The sequence below is a fragment of the Prionailurus bengalensis genome, chromosome B4 (assembly GCF_016509475.1).
Source record: "Prionailurus bengalensis isolate Pbe53 chromosome B4, Fcat_Pben_1.1_paternal_pri, whole genome shotgun sequence".
Lineage (NCBI taxonomy): Eukaryota > Metazoa > Chordata > Mammalia > Carnivora > Felidae > Prionailurus > Prionailurus bengalensis.
In genome coordinates, this window is record NC_057358.1 from 82,530,525 (window position 1) to 82,557,376 (window position 26,852).

The 26,852-nt window shown below is 45.1% G+C and overlaps 2 protein-coding genes and 1 pseudogene across 8 annotated transcripts; all 3 read left to right on the plus strand.

Annotated features, from left to right (window-relative positions):
• The first annotated feature begins 1,926 nt into the window (after window positions 1-1,926).
• On the plus strand, window positions 1,927-3,276 carry LOC122473751 (annotated as a pseudogene).
• Window positions 3,277-14,470: 11,194 nt separating this feature from the next.
• MYL6B (myosin light chain 6B) lies at window positions 14,471-22,450 on the plus strand. Of its 4 annotated transcripts, none has more exons than XM_043564425.1 (8): window positions 14,471-18,009; window positions 19,435-19,663; window positions 20,402-20,429; window positions 20,667-20,810; window positions 21,286-21,459; window positions 21,957-22,034; window positions 22,166-22,231; window positions 22,341-22,450. In XM_043564425.1, exons 2-7 carry the CDS (start codon window positions 19,481-19,483, stop codon window positions 22,192-22,194), a joined length of 636 nt encoding a protein of 211 aa, XP_043420360.1. In that variant the 5' UTR covers window positions 14,471-18,009; window positions 19,435-19,480; the 3' UTR covers window positions 22,195-22,231; window positions 22,341-22,450. The 4 variants fall into 4 exon arrangements, with proteins under 4 accessions (XP_043420360.1, XP_043420362.1, XP_043420363.1 ...); XM_043564427.1 differs by having other exon boundaries at window positions 22,166-22,203; XM_043564426.1 differs by lacking the exon at window positions 14,471-18,009 and having other exon boundaries at window positions 19,421-19,663.
• Window positions 22,341-25,904, plus strand: MYL6 (myosin light chain 6). Of its 4 annotated transcripts, none has more exons than XM_043564421.1 (7): window positions 22,341-22,601; window positions 23,060-23,087; window positions 23,954-24,097; window positions 24,326-24,499; window positions 24,588-24,665; window positions 24,961-25,005; window positions 25,708-25,904. In XM_043564421.1, the coding sequence occupies exons 1-6, from the start codon at window positions 22,341-22,343 to the stop codon at window positions 24,987-24,989; spliced, it is 714 nt and encodes a 237-aa protein (XP_043420356.1). In that variant the 3' UTR covers window positions 24,990-25,005; window positions 25,708-25,904. The 4 variants fall into 4 exon arrangements, with proteins under 4 accessions (XP_043420356.1, XP_043420357.1, XP_043420358.1 ...); XM_043564423.1 differs by lacking the exon at window positions 22,341-22,601 and adding an exon at window positions 22,699-22,807; XM_043564422.1 differs by lacking the exon at window positions 24,961-25,005.
• The last annotated feature ends 948 nt before the right edge of the window (window positions 25,905-26,852 follow it).

The window sequence follows — 26,852 nt, forward strand, 5'->3', positions numbered from 1 at the left end:
CAGATGACATGACATTCTATTTAGGAAACCTTAAAGACCACCAAAAAACTTAGAACTCAAAATTCAGTAAAGTTGTAGGATACAAAATCAACAAACAAAAATCTGTTGCATTTCTAATCAGGTACATTAAAACAATCCCATTGACAGTGGTTTCAAAGAGTGAAAGACCCAAAAATAAATTTAACCAAGGAGGTGAAAGACCTGTACACTGAAAACTATAACACTTTAGGAAAGGAACTAAAGACAGATAAAAGACATTCTATGTTCATGGACTGGAAGTATTGTTAAAATGTCCACACTACCCAAAACAATATAAAGTCAGTGCAATCCCTATCAAAAATCCAATGGCATCTTTCACAGAAATAATCCTAAAATCTGTATGGAACCACAAAAGTCCCCGAACAGCCAAAGCAATCTTGAGAAGGAAGAACAAAGCTAGAGGCACCATACTCCTTGATCTCAAAGTATATTGTAAAGATATAGTAACGCAAAACAGTAAGGTATTGGCATAAAAAACAGGTCAACACAACAGAGAGCCCAGAAATAAACCCACACATACAGGTTTCCTCTGCTATCTGAAGGTAGAACATTCCTGTGAAACCTTTCCTAATTTGAAATAATATAAAGTGAAAAATTCCCATTAATTTATATGGAGAAATTCTTTGAGAATTCCCAGACCCCAAAAATACTCTCTTCTAGGCTTCTCTGACCCTTGAGGGCATATCTTGCAAACAGATGCACAAAATAAATTGAAATAATGCATAGACGCTTATAGTTCAAAGCTATGGCCATTTGATGCTGAGTACAGTTCCCAGGGAAGAAGCTTGGTTCTCCCTGCTTGGGATGCCCGCTCCCCCTATAATGGCTCACTGCAAAACAAAAGCTGAACACGATTTTTGCTTTTCACTTTTTCATAAAAGCAAAAATCCCCTTTGTAATTCTTTTGGTTAGTGAAAGACACTAATATAGGTATTTCTTTAAAGTGGCCTAAGGGTGCCTGGATGGCTCAGTCGGTTGAGTGTCTGATTTTTTAAAGTTTATTTTTATTTATTTTGAGGAAGAGATAGCAAATACACCTCTGTAGGGGCAGAGTGAGAGGGGGAGAGAGAATTCCAAGCAGGTTCCACAGTCAGCACAGAGCCCGATGTAGGGCTCAATCTCACAAACCGTGAGATCGTGACCTGAGCCAAAATCAAGAGTGGGACGCTTAACCGACTGAGTCATCCAGGTGCCCCTTGACTCTTGATTTCAGGTCAGGTCATGATTCCAGGGTCATGGGACTGAGTGCCACTTTGGGATCCTCGCTGAGCGTGGAGGCTGCTTAAGATTCTCTCCGGGGCACCTGTGTGGCTCAGTTGGCTCTTGATTTGTCATGATTTCACAGTTCATGAGTACAAGGCCCGCATCAGGCTCTATGCTGACTGCAGAGCCTGCTTGGGATTCTCTCCCTCTCTGTCCCTCCCCTGCCCGTGCTCTCTCTCAAAAAAAAAAAAAAAAAAAAAAAATTTTTTTAATGGATTAAACACTTAGATATAAGACCTGAAATCATAAAAACTAGAAAAAAACATAAGCGATAAGCAACTTGACATAGATCTTGGCAACGTTGTTTTTGAATATGACACCCAAAAGCAAAGGCAACAAAAGCAAAAATAATCTACATCAAACTTAAAAGCTCCTGCAAAGCAAAAGAAACCAACAAAATGAAAAGGTAAACTACTGAATGGCAAAAGTATTTGCAAATTTGTATATCTGATAAGGGGTTAATATCAAAATATATAAAAAAAAACTTTTACAAAACTCCATAGCAAAAAAAAACAAACCAAACAAAAAACCAAACAAATCCAATTAAAAAATGGGCAGCTCTGAAAAGACATTTTTCCAAAGATGACATACAGATGGCCAACAAGTATCTGAAAAGATGTTCAAGATCACTAATCACCAGGGAAATGCAAATCTAAACCACAATCACCTTACACCTGTTGGAATGGTTATTATCAAAAAGACAGAGGTAATAAGTGTTGGTGAGAAGAGGGAACCCTTGTATACCGTTGGTAGAATATAAATTGGTGCAACCGCTAGGGAAAACAGCAATGGAGGATCCTCAAAAAATTAAAAACAGAACTGCCATGTGATCCAACAATTTCACTTCTGGGTATATATCTAAAGGAAATCAAATGATTATCTCAAAAAGATACCTATCAGCTGAGAATCTAGCTGGGGGCTCTGGATCCGGTGGGTGCCTGGGGCCAGCGGAGGAGGAGGAAGCTGAGGAGGTTGGGGTGACTGCTTAGGTGACATCTGATGAAATTAGTGAATAAGCAAATCAGCTATGTCTTACACTCCGGGTGTTGGTGGTGACCCTGCCCTACTGGCCCAGTGTATCTCTTCCAATATCCAGAAGATCACACAATGTTGCAACAGAAGCAGCAGTATACTACCCAACTTGCCAAAGAGACCGGTAAGTACATTAAAGAGTTTGGATCCCTGCCCACCACCCCCAGCGAACAGCATCAAAGGAAAATGCAGAAGGATCCCTTAATGGCTCAATTCACAACATCACTGACAAACTTTCAAAAGGTCCAGAGGGAAGCTGCTGAGAAAGAGAAAGAGTTTGTTGCTCGAGTAAGAGCCAGTTCTAGAGTATCTGGTGGTTTTCCTGAGGACAGCTCAAAGGAAAGGAATCTTGTATCCTGGGAAAGCAAGCTCAACCTCAGGTGCAGGTGCGGAATGAAAATATTACAGAGGATGACCTCTGCCTTATTCATGAGAGAGAATCTTTTTTTTTTTTTAATTTTTTTTTTCAACGTTTATTTATTTTTGGGGGGACAGAGAGAGACAGAGCATGAACGGGGGAGGGTCAGAGAGAGAGGGAGACACAGAATCGGAAACAGGCTCCAGGCTCTGAGCCATCAGCCCAGAGCCCGACGCGGGGCTCGAACTCACAGACCGCGAGATCGTGACCTGGCTGAAGTCGGACGCTTAACCGACTGCGCCACCCAGGCGCCCCAAGAGAGAGAATCTTCTATTAGGCAACTTGAAGCTGATATTATGGATATTAATGAAATATTTAAAGATTTGGGAATGATGATTCACGAGCAAGGAGATGTAATAGCATAGAAGCCAACGTGGAAAACGCGGAGGTGCACGTTCAGCAAGCAAACCAGCAGCTGTCAAGAGCAGCAGAATATCAGCGCAAATCCAGAAAAACCCCTCATTTTTATCATTGTCATCTGACTTGTAATTCTCGGTCTCATCGTATGGAGAATGAAAGGCTGAATTATAAAGGATCACACTGTTGCACTACATTCTCAAATTATGTACGAAATTTCCTTTAATCATGGTTTATTACTATTATTATTTTAAAGCTACTGCATAAAGGATGGCTCCCATACTTTGTTATTTTTATTTGGCAGGGGGAAGTTTCTTTTGGATTCAATCTGATATTTTCTAATACTGAAAGTTTTTCTCGGTATCACTGCTGGCATAACTTCCGTGCTTTTCAATCTAGTAACTCTGAGGTTTTGTCCACAATGTATATGCTTTTCACTTATAATTTATTTGCCCTGGTGACTTAGCTTTTGGAATCAGTAAATTTAAAGGTAGGTGTGTGTGTGTGTGTGTGTGTGTGTGTGTGTTCTGTGTGCATCTGTCTCTGTCACAGAGTGACATGCACCCAGATTTGTGTGACTTCAATAAAAAATCTCAAATTTAATTTTGATATGGGCCAGCAGAGGAAATATTCTCAATAACTTAAAGTTAACCCACCTGTTTGTGGTGTTTTGTTTCGTTTTCTGGTTCATAACAGCACAAATTATCTATTTAACTTTTATTGTTGGTTTTCTCTTAAGACCCTTGTTCAATCTAAATGAAATCAGTGAGTAATTTCCTAGAATATCTCATCCTCCTGATGTATATACACTAAGCATTTGCTGTAGATTGCCTAGTAAAACACTAAGGATAATTGTTTTTGCATAGGACCTGTTTAAGTCTGATGTTTACTGGGGTATGTGTAGTCACTATAAATGTTTAATGTAATTTGGAGGAAGAGTATGAAAAATCAGTTCATACTATGTTAGAAATCTGGAGATCCAACTTGTTATTCTGCTGTGTACTTTCACAGCTATTAGGATGGAAAATTAATTACCTTCCCTGAAATCCTTCAGAATTATGGCTACATGTGTATCCTTGGGTCAGAATTACTTTTGGGGAGCAACTTTCCCAGAATTTTTGTGTTTTTTTTTTTTTTAATTTTTTTAACGTTTATTTATTTTTGAGACAGAGCATGAACAGGGGAGGGGCAGAGAGAGAGGGAGACACAGAATCTGAAACAGGCTCCAGGCTCTGAGCTGTCAGCACAGAGCCCGACGCGGGGCTCGAACTCACGAACCGTGAGATCATGACCTGAGCCGAAGTTGGATGCTTAACTGACTGAGCCACCCAGGCGCCCCCCCAGAATTAGTGTTTTTGAGCACTAACACTTAAAATTTAATGTTTACCCTGCATACCATTTTGTACCATCCTTCATTAGAAAACAATGTGGATGTTTGCCAATTAACCACTTGCCTTTTTTTTTTTATTAACGTTTATTTATTTTTGAGACAGAGAGAGACAGAGCATGAACGGGGGAGGGGCAGAGAGAGAGGGAACACAGAATCTGAAACAGGCTCCAGGCTCTGAGCTGTCAGCACAGAGCCCGACGCGGGGCTCAAACTCACGAACCCTGAGATCATGACCTGAGCCGAAGTCGGACGCTTAACCGACTGAGCCACCCAGGTGCCCCACCACTTGCCTTTTTAAATCAATGTTGTTTTTGATGCACTAATCTGAATACTGTAAAGAAGATTGTCTTAGTTTATAGTTTGTATTTTATAACAATGTTCTTATATAGCAGTTTGATAGTGAAGTCAGTGTTTTACATGGCAAGCTATGAGACTCCAAATGGGAACAAATAAAATATTAAGTAAAGCGTGTCTTTGCAACCAAAATAAAGATGATTTTAAAACTGAAAAAAAAAAAAAGATACCTGCACCCCTATAGTCCCTGCATCATTACTGACAACAGCCAAGACAAGAAAACAACCTATATGACCACTGAAGAATGAAAGGATAAAAAAATGTAGCACATGTGCATGGCATGTGTGTGTATACACACAGTATGGAATATTATTCAGCCATTAAAAGAAGGAAATCTTACCATTTATATCAATATGGATAGACCTCAGGGGCATAATGCTAAGTCAAATGAGTCAAATACCAAGTGATCATACTTATATATGGAATCTAGTATACTAATAATACTAAAAAGAGCTCATAGATAAAGAGAACAAACTTATCAGTGACTGCCAGAGGTGGGGGTTGGGGGATGGGAGAAATGGGTTAGGGTGGTCAAAAGATAGAAACTTTCAGTTAAAAACTAAGTCCTGGGGGGGTGGGTTTCTGGGTGGCTCAGTTGGTTGAACGTCCGACTTTGGCTCAGGTCATGATCTCATGGTCTGTGAGTTCGAGCCTCACGTCGGGCTCTGTATTGACAGCTCAGAGCCTGGAGCCTGCCTTGGATTCTGTCTCTCCCTCTCTCTCTGCCCCTCCCCCGCTCATGTCCTGTCTCTCTCTCTCTCTCTCTGTCAAAAATAAACAAACATTAAAAAATATTTTTTTAATAGAAAAAAAAAACTAAGTCCTGGGGATGTAATGTAGAGCACGGTGATGACAGTTAATAATACTGTATCGTATATTTGAAAGTTGCTAAGAGAAGAGATCTTAAAAGTTCTCATCACAAGGAAAAAACCTTTTTTGTAATAATGTGATGGATGTTAACTAGACTTACTCTATAATTTTTTTAATGTTTTTATTTATTTTTGAGAGAGGGAGAAAGAGTGGTAGAGGGGCAGAGAGAGAGAGAGAGAGAGAGAGAGAGGGAGATGCAGAATCTGAAGCAGGCTCCAGGCTCTGAGCTGTCAGCATAGAGCCCAATGTGGAGCTCGAACTCGTGAAATGCAAGATCACAGCCTGAGCCAAAGTTGGAAGTTTAATTGACTGAGCCACCCAGGTGCCCCAAGACTTACTTTATTATTCTGAGATGTATACAACTATTGAAACATTATGTTGTACACCTGACACTAATTTAATGTCATATATCAATGTTAATGTTTTTAAGTAAAACAGGAAAAAATGAAAGTTAAAATTTTTAAAAAGCCTTTCAATTTATGAACCATGCCAGTTTAAGGAGTGGTCAGAACGTAGTGTGGTTGTAGCCACCAAGAAAGTTGGTTCTGTTGGAGCATGTGGGTGGCTCAGACAGTTAAGTATCCGACTTTGGCTCAGGTCATAATCTTATGGTTTGTAAGTTCGAGCCCCGCGTCAGGCTCTGTGCTGACAGCTTGGAGCAAAGAGCCTACTTTGGATTCTGTGTCTCTCTCTTTCTCTGCTCCTCCCTCGCTCATGCTTGCTCTCTCTCTCTTCCCCTCAGAAATAAAATAAACATTAAAAAATTTTTAAACAAAACAAAAAAGAATGTTGGTTTTGTTGAGGGTGGTCAAGGAACCTGTGTGAAGTAGCTACTGTTGAGTTTCCAATCAAGTCTGTTACCCATCTATTGTCTGCTGACCATTATGATCTCATGGGCTCTCCAGGGAAAGGAGTCCTAAAGCCAGTGAACCTGGAAGCTCCGTGCTACAGCTTGGGCTCAAAGTGTGTCTTAGTAGCAGGGGTAGCCATATCCAAAAAGGCTTCAGGCCTACCTGATGGGCAGCAAAATGAGAAATATTTTACAACCATTCAGATATGTTCACTTTTAACTCTTCCTCTTTTGGGACGCTTCCTAGAATGCAAGCTGTAGAAGCTGTACTCCATCTGTTTCAAAAAAAATTTTTTTTAATGTTTATTTTTGAGAGGGACAGAGACAGAGACAGAGAGAGAGTGAGGAAGGGAAAGGGAAAGAGGGAGACACAGAATCTGAAGCAGGCTCTAGGCTCTGAGCTGTCAACACAGAGCCCGATGCAGGGCTCGAACTCACAAACCATGAGATCATGACCTGAGCCGAAGTCAGATGCTTAACCGACTAAGCCACCCAGGTGCCCCCCATCTGTTCTAAGTACCACATGAAAGGAGAGTGAAGTGGACGAACAGTGAATTACTGAAAACAGGGTCAGTGGACTAGGAACTTGGAGATTTCATAACTGCATTTGGAGTGGGGGTGCTTTATCATCTTCTCTGGAAGAATATAAACCTTAGGAGGCTGTCTGTCCACTAGGAGGAGAGGAAAGGCTCAGGGGGCAATAAAAAAGCATTTATAAATTCAGTTCCACAAGGAGTTGTCAATTTCACCTTATTAGCAAAAGCTGAATTTAAGTTTCATGCCATCTGCTAACTCAGCTCCTATTTTTTCAATAACTCTTTTGTACTTGCTGCTGGTTCTTCTGCCATCTCTGTTTCCTTCCCATCAACCTAAGAGGATTCTCAAGCCTTGGTCATGAGCCAGAGGTCTCAGTTGCCCTCCCCCCGACCCAGAAACTTAAGGAAGGAAACCCAAAGAACACAGGGCAGAGGAAATTACATGTCTAAAGTTTCTGGTCTACAGATGGACTTGACAGATACATTTAGAACTTTACTTCCTAAAGCAGCAGAATATACCTTCTTCTCGAGTGCACATGGAACATTCTCCAAGACAGACCACATACTGGGTCACAAAGCATCCCTCAATAAATATAAAAGAATTGAGATAATATCTTGCACACTTTCAGACCACAATGCTATGAAACTTGAAATCAACCACAGGAAAAATTTGGAAAACCTCCAAATACATGGAGGTTAAAGAACATCCTACTAAAGAATGAATGGGTCAACCAGGCAATTAACAAAGAAAGAAGAAATTAACAAATATATGGAAACAAATGAAAAGTATAACAATCCAAACCCTTTGGGATGCAGCAAAGGCAGTCCTAAGAGGAAAATACATTGCAATCCAGGCCTATCTCAAGAAACAAGAAAAATCCCAAATACAAAATCTAACAGCACACCTAAAGGAACTAGAAGCAGAACAGCAAAAACCCCCAAAGCCAGCAGAAGAGAAATAATAAAGATCAGGGCAGAAATAAACAATATAGAATCTAAAAAACAGTAGAACAGATTAATGAAACTAAAAGTTAGTTTTTGAAAATATAAACAAAATTGATAAACTTCTAGCCAGGCTTCTCAAAAAGAAAAGAGAGAGGACCCAAATAGATAAAATCATGAATAAAAATGGATTTATTAAAACCAATCCCTCAGAAATACAAGCAATTATCAGGGAATACTATGAAAAATTATATGCCAACACACTGGACAACCCTCGAAGAAATGGACAAATTCCTAAACACCCACACACTACCAAAACTCAAACATGAAGAAATAGAAAATTTGAGCAGACTCATAACTAGTGAAGAAATTGAATCAGTTATCAAAAATCTCCCAACAAATAAGAGTCCTGGACCAGATGGCTTCCCTGGGGAATTCTACCAGACATTTAAAGCAGAGTTAATACCTATCCTTCTCAAGCTGTTCCAAAAAATAGAAATGGAATGAAAACTTCCGGACTCATTCTACGAAGCCAGCATTACTTTGATTCCCAAATCAGACAGAGGCCCGACAAAAAAGGAGAACTACAGGCCAATATCCCTGATGAACGTGGATGCAAAAATCCTCAACAAGACACTAGCAAATCGAATTCAACAGCATATGAAAAGAATTATTCACCATGATCAAGTGGGATTCATTCCTGGGCTGCAGGGCTGGTTCAATATTTGCAAATCAATCAATGTGATACATCACATTAACAAAAGAAAGGATAAGAACCATATGATCCTGTCAATAGATGCAGAAAAAGCATTTGACAAAATACAGCATCCTTTCTTAATAAAAACCCTCAAGAAAGTCAGGATAGAAGGAACATACTTAAACATCATAAAAGCCATATATGAAAAGCCCATAGCTAATATCATCTTCATGGGGAAAAACTGAGAGCTTCCCCCTGAGATCAGGAACACGACAGGGATGTCCATTCTCACCACTGTTGTTTAACATAGTGATGGAAGTCCTAGCATCAGCAATCAGACAATAAAACAAAATAAAATGCATAAAAATTTGCAGAGAAGAAGTCAAATTTTTGCTTTTCGCAGATGACATGATACTCTACATGGAAAGCCCAACAGATTCTACCAAAAGTCTGCTAGAACTGATACATGAATTCAGCAAAGTCGCAGGGTACAAAATCAATGTACAGAAATCAGTTGCATTTTTATACACCAATAATGAAGCAACAGAAAGAGAAATAAAGAAACCGATCCCATTTACAACTGCACCAAGAACCATAAAATACCTAGGAATAAACCTAACCAAAGATGTAAAAGATCTGTACACTGAAAACTATAGAAAGATTATGAAGGAAATTGAAGAAGACACAAAGAAATGGAAAAACATTCCGTGCTCATGGACTGGAAGCATAAATATTGTTAAAATGCCAATACTATCTGAAGCAATCTACACATTCAATTCAATCCCAATCAAAATTGTACCGGCATTCTTCTTGGGGTGCCTGGGTGGCTCAGTTGGTTGAGCGTCCAACTTCGGCTCAGGTCATGATCTCGTGGTTGACAAGTTCAGGCCCCACGTTGGGCTCTGTGCTGACATCTCGGAGCCTGGATCCTGCTTCAGATTCTGTGTCTCTTTCTCTCTGTCCCTCCCCCGCTCATGCTCTGTTTCTATCTCAAAAATAAAATAAAACATTTTTAAAAATTGCACCAGCATTCTTATCAAAGCTAGAACAAACAATCCTAAAATTTGTATGGAACCACAAAAATCCCCGAATGGCCAAAGTAATACAAAAGAAGAAAACCAAAGTGGGAGGCATCACAAGCCCAGACTTCAGCCTCTACTACAAAGCTATAATCATCAAGACAGTATGGTATTAGCACAAAAACAGACACATAGTCTAATGGAATAGAATAGAGGGTCCAGAATTGGACCCACAAATGTATGGCCAACTAATCTTTGACTAAGCAGGAAAGAATATCCAATGGAATAAAGACAGTCTCTTTAGCAAATGGTGCTGGGAGAACTGGACAGCAACATGCAGAAGAATGAAACTAGACCACTTTCTTGCACCATACACAAAAATAAACTCAAAATGGATGAAAGACCTCAATGTGAGACAGGAAACCATCAAAACCCTAGAGAAGAAAGCAGGTAACAACCTCTTTGATCTCAGCCACAGCAATTTCTTACTCAACACATCTCCAAAGGCAAGGGAATTAAAAGCAAAAATGAACTATTGGGACCTCATCAAGATAAAAAACTTCTGCACTGCAAAGGAAATAATCAACAAAACTAAAAGGCAACCGACGGAATGGGAGAAGATATTTGCAAATGACATATCGGATAAAGGGCTATTATCCAAAATCTATAAAGAACTCACCAAACTCCACACCTGAAAAACAAATAATCCAGTGAAGAAATGGGCAGAAGACATGACTAGACACTTTTGCAAAGAAGACATCCAGATGGCCAACAGACAACATGAAATGATGCTCAACGTCACTCATCATCAGGGAAATACAAATCAAAGCCACACTGAGATACCACCTCACACTAGTCAGAATGGCTAAAATGAACAAATCAGGAAACTATAGATGCTGGCGAGGATGTGGAGAAAAGGGAACCCTCTTGCACTATTGGTGGGAATGCAAACTGGTGCAGCCACTCTGGAAAAGTGTGGAGGTAACTCAAAAAATTAAAAATAGAACTACCCTATGACCCAGCAATAGCACTGCTAGCAATTTACCCAAGGGATACAGGAGTGCTGATGCATAGGGGCACTTGTACCCCAATGTTTATAGCAGCACTCTCAACAATAGCCAAATTATGGAAAGAGCCTAAATGTCCATCAACTGATGAATGGATAAAGAAGATGTGGTTTATATATAGAATATGGAATTCTATATATATAGAATACTACTTGGCAATGAGAAAGAATGAAATCCTGTCATTTGCAGCAACGTAGATGGAACTGGAAGGTATTATGCTAAGTGAAATAAGTCAGTCAGAGAAAGATATCATATGTTTTCACTCATATGTGGATCCTGAGAAACTTAACAGAAGACCATGGCGGAAGGGGAGGGGGGACAAAAAGTTACAAACAGAGAGGGAGGGAGGCAAACCATAAGAGACTCTTAAATACAGAGAACAAACTGAGGGTTGATGGGGGGGGTGGGGGAGAGGGGAAAGTGGGTGATGGGTATTGAGGAGGGCACTTGTTGGGATGAGCACTGGGTGTTGCATGGAAGCCAATTTGACAATAAATTGCATCCAAATAATAATAAATAAAGTCTCTGGTCTAGTTGTTCAATACTGGGCATATGGCCCAAGGCCCGCTGTTCTAGCTGGCTTCAGATAATATAAACAGGGATCTTGCACTGTGTGATTTGAAGAAGCACTCTTGACCTAGTTCATCACTTCAAGTAATTACATTTCCAGAAAACTAGAGGACATGGCACAAATTCTCCCATCCCTGAAAGGTCCCTAATCTTTCCTAACCTTTTCCAGTTCAGAATATATAAGGGAGGTATTGATTTACATATTAAATGCAAGATGAGACATAATTCAGTACATTGTTGTACTTAATATATAAGAAGATGGAACAAATTAAGGGTCATTAATCACAAGAAGTAAATAAATGCACATCTGTTATTTCTCAAACAGCTGGTCTTGGCTACTAACACATACAAGATGCCTGCCTCTTCCAGAGAAAGGCAGATACAACTACATATGGGTACACTGTCACGGATGTTTGCAAATACTACTGTCTTGAAATGTGCCTTTACTGGCCCAAAGTGCCGTAGTTAACTGGGTGTGGCAATACAGTTGCCTACCCAACAGCCATTTGCCCCTTACCCACATACAGAATCCCAGAGAATTCCTGGTGGCAGTGTGCCAGCCTTAGGGAATTAATCATGATCCTCTTTGTTGTATACTCTCTCCCAGCCTCCCCTGTAACTTGGGGTGGCTCTGTATGACCCCAGATCTGGTCAATAAGATGTGGGGACTGGAGTGTCAACAAAAGAAAGCCTTCATTGCCTCCTTCCTTTCTGGTTGGGTCACTGTTGGAAGGATGTGATGCCTGAAGCTGCAAGAGCCTTCTTTAAGACCACGAGCTGACTAACACAAGGAGGAAAAGCTAACATGATTACAGGAATATATGTTTTATAAATTAAGGTCATGTGGTACATACATACAGTGAAATATTACGTAGCCATTAAAAAAAAGGAATTCTTGGGGCTCCTGGGTGGTGCAGTCGGTTAAGCATCTGACTTCAGCCAGGTCACGATCTCGCGGTCCATGAGTTCGAGCCCGCGTCGGGCTCTGGGCTGATGGCTCGGAGCCTGGAGCCTGTTTCTGATTCTGTGTCTCCCTCTCTCTCTGCCCCTCCCCCGTTCATGCTCTGTCTCTCTCTGTCCCAAAAATAAATAAAAAACGTTGGAAAAAAAAATTAAAAAAAAAAAAAAAGGAACTCTTGGGGCGTCTGAATGGCTCATTGGGTTGAGTGTCTGACTCAGGTCTTGATCTCAGGGTTGTGAGTTCAAGCCCCGCATTGGGCTCTGCACTGGTTGTGGAGCCTACTTAAAGATAAGTAAATACACCAGGCTCTGTTCTGACAGCTCAAAGCCTGGAACCTTGTTCAGATTCTGGGTCTCCTTCTCTCTCTGACCCTCTCCTGCTCACACTCTGTCTCTCACTCTCAAAAAATAAATTAAAAAAATAATTAAAAAATTAAAAAAATAATACTGAATGAGTGAATAAATGAATGAATGATTGTTTTAAAAAATTGGGTGCCTGGCTGGCTCAGTCAGTAAAGCGTTCAACACTTGATCTCACTTGAGTTCGAGTCCCACAGTGGGCATAGAGCGTACTTAAAATAAATAAATAAATAAATAAATAAATAAATATTTCCAAACTTAAAAAGAAAAGAAAAAAAAAAGCTCACTTTCTTCCTCTTGTGGTATAAGGATATGATACCTGTGCAACCTAGCCAGATATGGCTACAGGAGGGAACCCAAGTAAGAAGCTAACAAATGGGAGGACAGTGACAAGAAAATTAGAAAATGGATCCTTTTGTTATGTCATTAAATTCTGGATCAAAATGAACTTTTTATTTTTGAGAGAGAGAGAGAGAGAGAGAGAGAGAGAGAGAGAGAGAAGGCAGAGAGAATCCCAAGCAGCCTCCACGTTGTCAGCACAGAGCCTGATGTGGGGCTCAAACTCACAAACCATGAGATCGTGACCTGAGCTGAAGTTGGACATTTAACTAACTGAGCCACCCAGGTACCCCTGGATCAAAATGAACTTGAAACCCATCCTACCTCTTGACTTTTCAGTTACATAAGCCAATAAATCCTCTTTATTGGTTAGCTAGTTTTAGTCAGATTTTGCTACTTGCAATTGAAAAAGCCATAAGGCACGTTCTTCTCAGATCCAAAAATCTTCACCTCCCTACCCTTTCAATCATTCACTCCATGGCGACTCAACCTAGTTCCTGTCTTCCTCTATGTCCTTTGAAATTTTCATCTCAAAAGCACTATTTTCTCCAACTACAGCTCTGAGATCTCCAACCATCTTACTTCTTCAACCTCATTGAGACTCAAGCCTGTTAGTGGCTTTTTACATTCTCTCAATCTAATAGAATTTTTTTTCCTTTTTTTCTTAGTTGTTTTGTTTTGTTTTTTGTAAGCTCTACTATGGGGCACCTGGGGGGTTCAGGTGTTTAAGCTTCTGTTGGTTTCAGCTCAGGTCAGTTTCATGAGTTTGAGCCCCATGTTTGGCTCTGCGCTGGCTGAGTGGAGCCTGCTTGGAATTCCCTCTCTTCCTCTCTCTCTGCTCCTCCCCTGCTTGTGCTGTCTCTCTCAAAATAAATAAACAAACAAACTTAGAAAAACAATTTAAAAAGTAAGCTCTATGCCCAACGTGGGCTTGAACTCACAACCCTGAGATCAAGGGCCACATGCTCTACCCACCGAGCCAGCCAAGAGCCCCTAATAGGCCACTTTTATACTCACTCCTCTATTTGGCCTGGACCACAAACCCTCTTTTACTCAGACTCTCAACTTCCTTGCCTCTGTGTTCATCCATCATCCCTACTCCACAAAACTGCAACCCATTATCATGCCAGCTGCCTCTTTGCTCTGGCTCAATCATCCAAGCAGCTGAGTACTGTTGGAAAGAGGAAGTAACTGCCTCATGAATTGGTATCACTACAAATTCATGATCTCCTAGTACACCCACCCTCCATGCTGCTCAGCAAGTTTATGTAAGAACACAGACTAGGCACTCAGTAAATGTCAAATGAGTATTTGTGAATGGTTTCCAGGAAACTGTCTCCCACTTTTCATAGCACCTATTTCAAACCTTCACTACTGTCTCAAGCTATCTCTTCCTACTTCCTTTTTTTTTTTTTTTTAATGTTTATTTATTTTTGAGAGAGAGACAGAGTGCAAGCAGGGGAGGGGCAGAGAGAGAGGGAGACACAGAATCTGAAGCAGGCTCCAGGCTCTGAGCTGTCAGCACAGCACCCGATGAGGGGCTCGAACCCACAAACAATGAGATCATGACCTGAGCCGAAGTCCGACTCTTAACCGACTGAGCCACCCAGGCACCCTATTCCTACTTCCTCTTCTAGCAAATCAATCATCTCATATTCTAATACATGGCAAAAATACATGGGATCTCTCTCCATATTCCTAATCCCCAATCCATCTCTTTATCAACTTACTAGTATCAGTGTCCATTCTTGACTCTTCCCTTTCAGTCAGATAGCCATACATTTTACAGATAGTTGAGTGCCCAGTACATGCCAGGCACTGTACTCTGCTTGGCCCTGGAAAGTGTATGTGTGTTGGTAGTGAGAGGTGACTGAGACTTAAAAGACAGAGGCAACAACCTAAGAAAAGGCAGCATGACACTGAAGATCTGAAAGATAGTAGGTGTGGCTGGTACACCACTGCTGGGTTTTGTGGGCCAACTAAAGATTTAGTCTTTATCAGAATACATGGATGGATTCTAGGTAGATGACATGATCAAACGCACATTTTGAAAGATCACTCCTCTTATTAAAGCTGTACTTACCTATGTTAGTTTGTTCTCCGTCCTTCCCAGTAGCTAAAAAGATTCCAAATAGATTCCCAGGCCCTAACACAGACCTAGAGTCAGAATCTTTGGGGGCAGTCTGGAAGTCTGTCTGTTTACAAAGCTCCCAGGAGATGCTGAAGAACAGCTAAGTCTGAGATCCACTGTCTTAGAACATTAAAAAAATGAAACTTAGCATACAAATTTATTTTTCTGCTTGTATCTTGCATCTAGTCTGGGCCTATAAAAATGGGTCTTGAAAAAGACTATAAACTACCCGTCTACCATAAAACATTCCTTTTATCCTCCTTCTTTCTATTATGGGTTACCATGAATACCACTTCCTGGTCAAAATGCCAAAGGACCGAAGATATTTTTCTTAACAAATTCTTTCCCATTTACATAGGAAATAATGTTCTCTCTTCCCAAATGATTATACATCTTAACACATTAGCTAGTGTTTAAAGAGCTAGTTAAGCTCTATGGGGTGAACCCACAATTACAATTAAGCTCTACAGGGTGAACCACAATTATTCAAGTAACTGAAGATCTATAGTGCTGTGTGATTCCTAAAGTCGTTCTATTAGGGTTTTGCTTTTTTTGTTTTGTTTTGTTTTTTAGAGAGCATGAGCAGGGAAGATGGTCAGGGTTGGAGGAGAGAGAGAAAATCTCAAGCAGGCTCCATGCTGGGGCTCAATCCCATGATGCTGGGATCATGACCTGAGCCAAAATCAAGAGTCAGACACTCCACCCACTAAGCCACCCAGTAGCCCTGTGCTATTAGGTTTTTTAATGTGCATTTTTCTTTTAAAGATGTGCCCTTCCCAATTCAAACTAATCTTAGAATAAATATGCAATAAAAAAAACATATTAGTCACATGCTACACAAGAAAAAACAGATTTGTCACAGAAAATCCACATACAGGCTGTATAGATCACTTATGCCGAGTTAAGATCATGATCAGTTCAGTTTGCATTATTTATGATTAAAAGACAAGAATAGTACAAAAAATGAAGGACAGTCCTCCAATCTGTTTGCCAAGAGTCCTCATCTTTTCTCTTTGCTCTACTTCTCTATAAAGCAGACAAAAATGCCAGAAAGTCAGATGATGCCATAACTGCTTTAACTTGGCAAAATGCCAAAGAAGGCTACAGACAGACCAAGAGGAAGAGGGAAAAAAAAAAAAAATCAGATAAACTACCTCCTCCAAATCAACTACCGCAGACATTTTGAAGGACACAAAAAGGCATCTGTAATGCAGTTCTTCCCCAGCCTTGTAACCAAACACTTACGACAAATGTATTTCTTCTTGCTCCATCTCTTCATGCCTACTAATGATCCTTTACGGGTGTAAAATGGGGAAATGCCAACTATTTCATATGTTGGGAAGATTAAAGGACATTTATTTCACGAACGCTTATATGCTACTTACTCTGTGCCAGGCTCTTCTATTTTACAGATATTAACACATCTAATCCTCCCAACAGCCCTATAAGGTAGGTACTACTATCCTTATTTTACAAATGGAGGAACTGAGGCACACATATATAACTAAACGTGCTGGAGTTTATCAGCAAATACCTGGCAGAACCTGGATTCCAATCTAAGCGGAGTAGTCTTGAGCTCATTTTTCCTTAGCTCCCCCTTTGCTACAGGAGATAATTTAGCCCCTCAATTGAGCAGTAAGGGCTTGCTGGACGCCTCCGGGGATAGTTGCTAATATCCCCCCCTTCATCATCATTGTGGTTTCTGTCACACAAGCCATAGAAGAGTAGTACTCTTCGGAGCAGCTTTCCCCAACCAACAAACACCACTTACTACTGCCGGTGAAGTTCATTTAGGCCTCACCCTCCCGACCTCTTAGGGGCTTTCTACTCTGATCCTCTGTCTGCACGCCCACGTAGCCCCAGCCTCCAGCACCAATGGCGCGGCCACGACACTTACTGACTCGGGGCCTGACTGGGTTGGTTCCTTCCCAGCATGGGGGGTGGGGAGGGTGCTCTGATACTGGTGTGGGTAATGAGATGTCCAATGCTGGCAGAGGTGTCACAGACTGAAGGGCTGGAGGGCTCAGCCCTCCAATTCCTGGCGGACCCGTGAGGTCCCGATGGGGTGCCGGATGCATACGCGTCCGCTGTATGGAGAAACTTCACCTCAGGAGAAACTGAGGCAGGAGACCAGGCTTAATTCCAAATCTTAACCTACCAGCTCATTTCCAAAAAAAAAAAAAAAAAAAAAAAGGAGGAGGAAGAGGAAGAAGAAGGTGAAAGAGAAGGAACAGAAGAAGAAAAGAAAAACTTTGAAGGTACTCTTCCAAGACACACAGCAACTCAGTAGCCTCTGCTCTCTACCAAATCACAAGAGTAAGAGAAGGAGACCGCACCCCTCTCTCCCGGCAATGCTTCCCACTGTGCCTTCCATCCAGTCGGCAGCGGCTTCAGCCTTCCCCCCGGTTCGGCGTTCTCCTACCGGCGGATCAAGGGAAGTATCCCAGCCCACACTAAGCGGGGAACTCACGGCTAAGCAAGGGAGATATCCTGGCAGGGGCGGGGGGGGGGGGTGTCGCACGGTTTTAGGGTCAGGGGAGGGGTCTGTAAATTGCTCATTGCCTTTTAGGTCCGGAACAAGAAGGGCGCCAAAAGATCTTGAATCACCAACCGCTGCCACCTGCCGGAAGCCACTGCTTGGGCGTGTTTCTCCAGCTGGAGAGAGGCATATCCCGTGAGCCCGCGAGCGCATCCCGTGAGCCCGCGGGCGTTCGAGGACTACGACTCCCGGCATGCTCCGAGGCCTCTGGGGTTAACCCTTCGGGACCCGCAGCCTCCCAGCGCCCCGCCTCCGCCCTTACCTGGATCCCGCAGGGTGAGTTTTTGGCAGCTGGGGAGGGATTCTTTCCTTTCATCTTTCCTTTCATTTAAGCTTTATTGAAGGTGTGCGTGTGCGTGTGTGTGTGTGTGTGTGTGTGTGTCTGTGTGATTGTGATGTATTCTGGAAGGGTGGGATGATTCTGATTTTTCTAAAATGGGACAATGTTCAGTAATGAGATTCAGACGCATTTTTGCAAGTGGAAGACCGGGCGCCAACTCTCTGAACCCCAGGATCTACGTGGAATCACTATCTTCCTCGGAATGCTGCCTAAATCCTTTTCTTCCTTACCCCTAGAACAAAAGTAGCTAGCAACACCTCCTGTATACCTATGGCCTCTGACTTAGACCCTACTCTAGTGTCCCCAGCAAGGTTTGGAAGCTAGCCCCAGAATCAGGGTTTTTATTGTCCCTTTGGTTGGGAGATGAGTACCCGTGGAGCCCATAGGACCTCCCACATCCTTTCAGATTAAAGATTTTAGAATTTAGGCCCTTTGGGTCTCAGGGCCTACCCTTCCCTTCAGGTGCACCACAGAGTCCCTGTAGGTTCAGCAGGCACCCTGCCTTTGTCTGACTTGCATAACCATGAGCTTGTGGAAAAAGGTATGGGTGGTGGGCGTTAAGCCAGATCCTGGCCCCCACCCTCATCCTTAAGACAATCCTAGGAACAGGAGACAATGGGGGTGTCACACTCCTCTTTCTATTACTATTCTTTATCTATATTGTGCACAATTACAGTTCTGGGCTGGGAGGGAGGGGGACAGGGACTGTAGGTATTGGGGATTAATAGACTGTGGGGTCAACTACCCCTACTCCTCATCGGTGGTAAGAGAGGCTTTTTTCCCACCTTTTACTGCTCTTGGACCTCCCCCCCCCTTTTTAAAGATTTTATTTTTAAGTAGTCTCTACACCTAATGTGGGACTCAAACTCACAACCCCCAGATCAAGAGTCACATGCTCTATGGACTGAGCCAACCAGGTGCCCATCACAGACCCCACTTTAACAATTCCAGTTCATAAGGCCTCCCTCCCTGCCTCAGCCTTGAAGAGTCTAAAGCTACTAGAAAAAAGGGCTACTCTGTGCCAGGGGGTTGAGGCCTGGAATGCCTGGATTCCCTTTTTTGCTTCACCCCTGTATCAATGTCTGTCACTGGCAAGCATCCTATCCTTATCCCAGAGGTTAACTCCCCCATTCTGGGCAGTTTCTGGCTTCCGTCCCCTGCCCCCAAAGGGGCCATCGTTCTGGCCAGCATTTGGGGCTGAGTGAACAGAAAAGAGAAGACCTTGGGGCAGGAGTCCTGAACCATAGGAGTCCAGGACAGGCCAGCATATCTCTCCTCTATCTCACCCTCCCCACCGCCAACTGGCTCCCTGCCCCTGCCCCCGCCCCTTGACATCCCAGACTCCCTGGCTATTTAAACAGAGATGGGTGCCCCCATCGGCACACTGTCCTTTGGCCACCGGACATCATGCCTCCCAAGAAGGATGTTCCTATGAAGAAACCAGCAGGACCCTCTATTTCCAAGCCTGCTGCCAAACCAGCAGCAGGGGCTCCTCCAGCCAAGACCAAGGCTGAGCCAGCACCAGCACCAGCTGTCCCTCCAGCCCCTCAGAAAACCCAGGAGCCCCCCATCGATCTCTCCAAAGTGGTGGTGAGTCCCAGGAAAGTGAGGAAGGAATTTGGAAGGGGTGGTACAGGGTGGGAAACAGCCTAGGGGATTGGGGTATCTGGAAGATAGGGAGTCAGCAGCATTGGAATGATATTGGAGATTCCTCTCAGTCTCCCATTTGGAAGCATCAGGCTTATGACTCTGATGTTGTCTTTGTTGTTCTCTCCCTATAAACTATAATGTGTGTGGGTACATGCACACATGCATACACACACACTCTCTCTCTCTCACTGACCCCCTTGCTGGAGGCAGGGATTGTGACATGGGGAACATCTGGGTTCTGAGGACAATTTCAAGGTGAAGGGAGGGAGCTGCTGCCTGTGCCTGACTGACTGTTCAATTCTAAAAGCCACAGCTCTGAACCCCAGGAGGGAAGGCTGAAAAGGACAGACTTGTTAGACAATCACAGCTGGGGGCCAGGGGTAAATTTAGCCTTTGTTCAGCCCCCAGTTATGTGAGGGATGCAGGGCTCAGGGCACTGGAGGGAGGGGAACAGGTGGCATGGGATTAACCCTGTTCCCAGGAAACCCTCCCCCCATAATTCCTCCTCTTGGGATTCTCCCAAGGTCCAGAGCTGGGAATGGGACTGAGGTGGCTGGGCTCCCAGCCTGGTCTCTTTGGGCCCCTCCCCAGAAGTGGCTGCCAGTTGGTTGGGAGGAGTGCTGGAAACAGATTGAATGAGCCCTGTCATCCCTCCTCACCTGCTCTTTTCTTCCACAGATCGAGTTTAACAAGGACCAGCTGGAGGGTGAGGAGAAGCTGGTCCCTTAAACCCTACTGTCTAGTCCCAAGCCCATGGTCAGATCCTTTTTCTGTTCCCCTAACTCCGGTCCCAACCTTAAAACTTTCCATGCTAGTCGTCTTTGTGTCTCCTATTCTGCCCAGCTTTAGCACATAGTTTCTGAACCTACTTTCTGTCCGGGGGGTGGGGGTGGGGGGTGGATGGGAACCTCTGGTCAACACTGACCCGCTCCTTATACTTCAGAGTTCAAGGAGGCCTTTGAACTGTTTGATCGAGTGGGGGATGGCAAGATCCTGTATGGCCAGTGTGGGGACGTGATGAGGGCCCTGGGCCAGAACCCCACCAACGCCGAGGTGCTCAAGGTCCTGGGGAATCCCAAGAGTGATGGTGAGGGGGATGCCTGGAACAGTGCGAGTTTTCTTTTTTTTTTTTTTTTTAATTTTTTTTTCAACGTTTATTTATTTTTGGGATAGAGAGAGACAGAGCATGAACGGGGGAAGGGCAGAGAGAGAGGGAGACACAGAATCAGAAACAGGCTCCAGGCTCTGAGCCATCAGCCCAGAGCCCGACGCGGGGCTCGAACTCACAGACCGCAAGATCGTGACCTGGCTGAAGTCGGACGCTTAACCGACTGCGCCACCCAGGCGCCCCCAGTGCGAGTTTTCAATGTGGTGGTGGAACTGAGGAATGTTGGCAAGGTTGCAAAGTATGCTGGGGTGGGTCTCTGGACTTAAAAAACTGTCAAACACAAGATAGAAAAACATCCTGGATGTTGAACAGAATGAAAGCCTTCGTGGTGGGAATGGGAGCTGGGTCCAAGGTGACTCTACAGTGACCTCTCCCTCCCCTTTCTAACTTCCAGAGCTGAAGTCCCGGCGTGTGGACTTCGAAACCTTCTTGCCCATGCTCCAGGCGGTAGCCAAAAACCGGGGCCAAGGCACATATGAGGACTACCTGGAGGGCCTTCGGGTGTTTGACAAAGAGGGGAACGGCAAAGTCATGGGAGCAGAGCTCAGACATGTCCTCACTACCCTGGGTGAGGCAAGGACCAGAACTCCTGTGGGTTGGAGAGAAGGGGGTGGACCAAGAAGGTTAGCCAAATAGGCAGAGCCAGGGAAGAATAATGGTCCTGTAGGTCATGGGCAGAAGACTGGGAAGGTCAGAGGGGGCAGAATCTAAAGGGCTTCTTCCTGCAGAAGGTAAAGTGAGGGTAGATGCGGATGCCTCCCAAAGGACAGAGGAAAGGGGATGAGCTGATTTTCTGTTGTGAAAGAGATGCTTGTGCTCTGTGATTTGGTAGCCCCTTAACCCTCTGGAATTCAGTTTCCCTCTGTCAGGGCTCATGCAGGTGAAATGGAAAGCAAGATGGAGGAACACATTCAAGGTGTTAGCATTACAAGGAGAGGATTCCTTCGGGGTTCTGTTGCTATGAACCAAGTATTCAAGGGTGGGAGAAGAGAAGCTATCATCCAGAAGAGAGTGGCCTGGTTTGGGAGGGAGGGCAGGCACTAAAATGCTGTGTCTGTGGCTCAGGAGAGAGGATGACCGAAGAGGAGGTGGAGACTGTTCTGGCAGGACATGAGGACAGCAATGGCTGCATCAACTACGAAGGTGAGGGGACAGGGGAGAGGAGGCAGAAGGCTCGCGGTATGTGGATGGGGGGACCAAGGGCCTGGATTATCTAAAATCAGATGGATTATCCAAGGGCCTGCTTCTGAACCCCTCTTGCTTCCTCTCTGCAGCCTTCCTGAAGCACATCCTAAGCGTCTGAGCTCTACTGGTACGGCCCTCCCACTCCGACTGGGGAGGCAAGTTTCCTATCCTTCCCTCAGTCTGGGTAGAAAAGTAGGGAAGTGCGTTTTCATGTCCTGGGGCGCGAGCGCGACAGGCCTTGGCAACTTTCATCTTTTTCCACAGATGCAGTGGGGCCAGACACTGCCCCTCCCCCCTTCCCCGGCAGGCGGAAGCACGTTCCTCCCACTGGGAGGCCACCTATTGTTTCAAAATAAAGACACAGTTCAACCCTCCCTTGGCGTCCGACTCTTGCTTTCTTCAGAGGTGGGGAGGGAAGGGAGGGTTCTCCTCTCCCCAATCCGATATCCTCTGATCTTCCTGCTGCAAGGAGGAGCAGATTCCTTGTGCCCTATCCGATCCACTTCTGCAGTTTCTTCCCCTCAGGTAGGGCTATTCTAGAGGAAGAAGCAGCGGGCCCCGCCCACCTCATTACTAATGTAGCAGTATTATCTGCATAAGGCCAGACCAGGACTCTTATTGGCCGGATCAGCTGAGGGTGACGTCATTGGAACGTACGAAGACTAGGGTTGGGCCGGGAGCCGGAGCCATTACTGCAGGAAAAGGTCCCGCAGAGCAGAGCAGTCAAGATGGTGGGGCCCGGGGCCTGGAAGGATGAGCGGGATGTGGGGCAAGAGGCGGGAAGTCGGGGGTAGGGGCTTGCAAAGGGATCCTGAGGGCTTGGAAGGTCGGAGGTGGGGTTGGAAAGTTTGGGGGCCTGTCCTGCCGGGAAGTGAGTGAGTCCCCAGCATGGAACAGGAGTTAGTGGTTCAGTTTGTGGGACTGGGATAGAAGCTTGGGGGTTTGGAGTTCAGATGCTGACCGCTCCCCTCTTCTCTGAGCAGTGTGACTTCACCGAGGATCAAACTGCAGGTAGGTAATCTCTGACCCCTACTGAGGTCATGCTTAGGGATTGGGACCCCCGCCTCTAGCACCTATCCCATAACCCCACCTGTCATCTCTTCAGTACCGGCAGGGAAGTACTTCCTGGATTCCCTTCTCTTTCTGGATCCTCCATTTTCTTTTCTCACTCTTTCTTCCTCCCTCCCCTTGCACTCTAGATTCGAGCCCCAAGCCCCGGGTGAGTTTTAGGTGGTGTGGGTGTGTGAAACAACTTGGTCACCTAATGCCTGCTGTGTGTGGAGTTTGGGGAGGGTGTATTAAATTGCCTGCACTCCTCTGTCCCTTAATCAGCTTCTGCCTCTTTTCTCCTCCTGTGATAACTCCCCTCCCCCAGCTTGGATTTGTGAAGATTGTAAAAAGTAGTGACCTGGAATTTTGTGAAACTGGGGACGGGGAATTTGCCGAGGATACTTCATAGTTGTATCCTCCAAATGTCTCTTTCTGTACAGTAGGGGTGGGAAGTGGCAGGCTGGGATGACCCCTGTCCCAGGCTGCTGCTCCCACTTCCTTATAAGGACAGGACCCAGACAGGGCGGTGGCAAATTCCTGCCCTGAGTAGAGTTGTGAGGAGGCTGGGCAGGCTTGCTGTAGGCAGAGGGGGCGTGTAAATGGATGTTACCACTCTGCCAAGGCGGGGGAAGAAGGCTGTGTCATTATGTGGGACACCTGAGTTGGGAGACAGGGACATTAGATCCCTCTTAGCGGACTTCAGTGTACAGTGGTATAAATATCTGGTTCCCTCAGCATGATCAATGTTCACTGGGCAGAAGGGGATGTCAGGGAGGTTTTGGGTTAACCCCCACATGCCCAGTGCTAATGTGTATCTGAATCTTCAGAGTTCAAGGAAGCCTTCCAGTTGTTTGACCGAACAGGGGATGGCAAGATCCTGTACAGCCAATGCGGGGACGTAATGAGGGCCCTGGGCCAGAACCCCACCAACGCCGAGGTGCTCAAGGTCCTGGGGAATCCCAAGAGTGATGGTGAGGGTCTTCAAGAACAATTTCTCAGTGTGGTAATGGGCCTACAGTTCTTCAGCTGAGAGCTTCCCTTTATCTTCGTAGGCCCAGAACTCAAGCAGGTTTGTCTCAACTAGCAAATCCCACTGATCTCTCCTGCCTTGTGTGGGAGCTGCCTGCTCACTTGTGATCCCTGTAGTCTCCTCAGTTCTGAGAACCTGTGTGACTTTCCTTCCACCTTCTTTATGGCAGAGATGAATGTGAAGGTGCTGGACTTTGAACACTTCCTGCCCATGCTGCAGACTGTGGCCAAGAACAAGGACCAGGGCACCTACGAGGACTATGTCGAAGGCCTTCGGGTGTTTGACAAGGAAGGGAATGGCACCGTCATGGGTGCTGAAATCCGGCATGTCCTTGTCACGCTGGGTAAGGCTCTGCCCTTGCTCTTTGAGCAGTGCTGCCTGAGAACACACCTGCTACCCAGTTCCCAAAATGTTTTCCTTTCCCTCTGCAGGTGAGAAGATGACAGAGGAAGAAGTAGAGATGCTGGTGGCAGGACATGAGGACAGCAATGGTTGTATCAACTATGAAGGTGAGGGATGAATTGGGGCTCTTGTGGAGAAAGCAGTTGTGTAAGCAGGTCACGCCCAGTATTTGGGGCTTTCTCTATCCCTGGGCTCCAAAAAGAACGAGGGCAAGGGGCAGGGCCCAGCCCAGCCCAGGAGTGGGAGGCCACAGGGGTATGACAAGAAAGGAAGGGGTAATGTGTGAAGGGTGGGGAAAGAATGGGAAGTAAAATAAAGGGAATGTCTGTTCCCCCACCACCTGACCCCTTCACCCCATGTCTGTGTCTTGTCTTCACCATTAATGTCTCTTCCTTCCTGCAGCATTTGTGAGGCATATCCTGTCGGGGTGACGGGCCCATGGGGCGGGTACGGCTCCTCCCAGCCTCCCCTTCTCTAGTTGTCCTCCCTGGTGTTTTTCTTCCCAACCTTTGCTCTCTAGCCCCTGCCCTTCCCCTACTACCATCTGACTTCCTCCTAGCATGTTTCTGCATGGAGCTGACTGGGGAGGGGAGGGGTTCCTCAAAGAGGAAGACAGCCTGGGGGTGTGGTACCTCCTTTTCTCCTAAAATGGGCTCTGAGGTTTTGCTCATAGGGCCCAGGGTGCTGGTGTCTGGGAACTCACACCAGCCTGTCTCCGTCTTGCTTCAGGGTGATCCTTTGGCCCTGGTGCACAGGTGGTTGGCATAGGGGGGTTGGTTGCCTGCCCCATTGTGCTGCTATAGCTCAATAGTCTTTTCTTTTTCCTTCTGCTGGGCAGCTTGGAGGTACCCTAACCCATACCTCTGTCTTCTCCTGCCAATGGCTGACAGTAGCTGTAGGTGTAGATGAGAACTTTCCTGCCTCTGCTGTGTTCTTGCTGCTCGGGGAGAGGGTGGGGAAGCTAACAGCTGGTGGGAGGGAAGCTGGGGGCTGAGAGAACTGGGAAGACCCAAGGTGGCCTCTACAAACCCAAGGTTGGGTTCTGTGGGCACGTTCTTATGCTACCTTTGTGGTCTTGTGGTCTGCTGGCCCCTGGTGGACCCCTCCCCTTGCCCTACTCCCTGGCTCACCCCTCTCTTCTATCCACAGAGCTCGTCCGCATGGTGCTGAATGGCTGAGGATGTTCCTGGTGTGCCCAAGCCCCATACCTTCCCCTGTGTTGATACTGTGCATGTAGCTCTAAAGGCCTCCTAGGTCCTCTTGTCACAAGCACTTTTGCTAGCTTGTCTCTCTTGGATGTTATTTGCGTTCAGCATTCACCAAATAAACTTGCTCTGTGCCCCTAAGTGCGGTTCTGCTTTCCTTCCCAAGCAGGATGGAGGGGGAGAGAGGGTCAATAGACCAGGGGTTGGGAAAGCTGGGAAAGGGCTTGAAGGATCCATCTTTGTCATTGAAGAAATGCTGGCCCCATTCATTTATGCTACAAAGGCTACCCCTTGGGGGATTAAAGAAGCCATAAATCCCTGTAGGACCAAGACTGGCCACCCTCGTTCTATCCTATCCAGCTGAGTCCTCTCCTAGCCCTCCAGCTGGCTAAACCCAGCCTTTACCCTCCCAAGCACTGAAGTCCTTTTGTGGAGAAAGCCCAGGGAGTGTCTGAATGGAGCTAAAGCCAGGCCATATTAGCACAGCCTGAGCCTGTCCGTCACCTTGGCAGGGCTAGGGGCCAATAATAACAAGTCTGTGAGATGCCTGCCTTCTTCCCGCCTAATAAGGGAAGGAATGGAGCCATTACTTCTGAAAGGATAAGTATACAAAATCTCCAGGTTGTGAGGATGTCCTTCCAAGTCTCAAACAGCTATTTTTAGGGCAGGTGAGAGCCTCTGCCGAGCTCCCATACCAGTGCACAGACCTGACCGCTGTGCTGCTTTTAGCCTGTTGTGGAGAGAGGCCCAGTATCTGTGCCTGGCTTGCTCAGTGCCTCTCCAGCCCAGGTGCGAGCCCCTGGGAAGGACTCCTGGAAGACTCCCCCCGCCAGCCCAATCCCACTGCCTGACAGCCACAGGTAAGAGAACACAGAAGGCATTCACAAGATGGAACTGAAAGCAAATTAATTTATAAAAAAAAAAAAAAAAAAAAAGAAAGAAAAAAGAAAAAGAAAACAAAAGAAAAGAAAAGAAAAAAATTTACAGAAAACTTTTGAACAGAAGAAAGGTGCGAAGACGCAGAGGAAGAGAAACACGGGACGTGAGGAACAAAGCTTGGTGGGAGGGACCGGGAAGGAACTGGTGGTG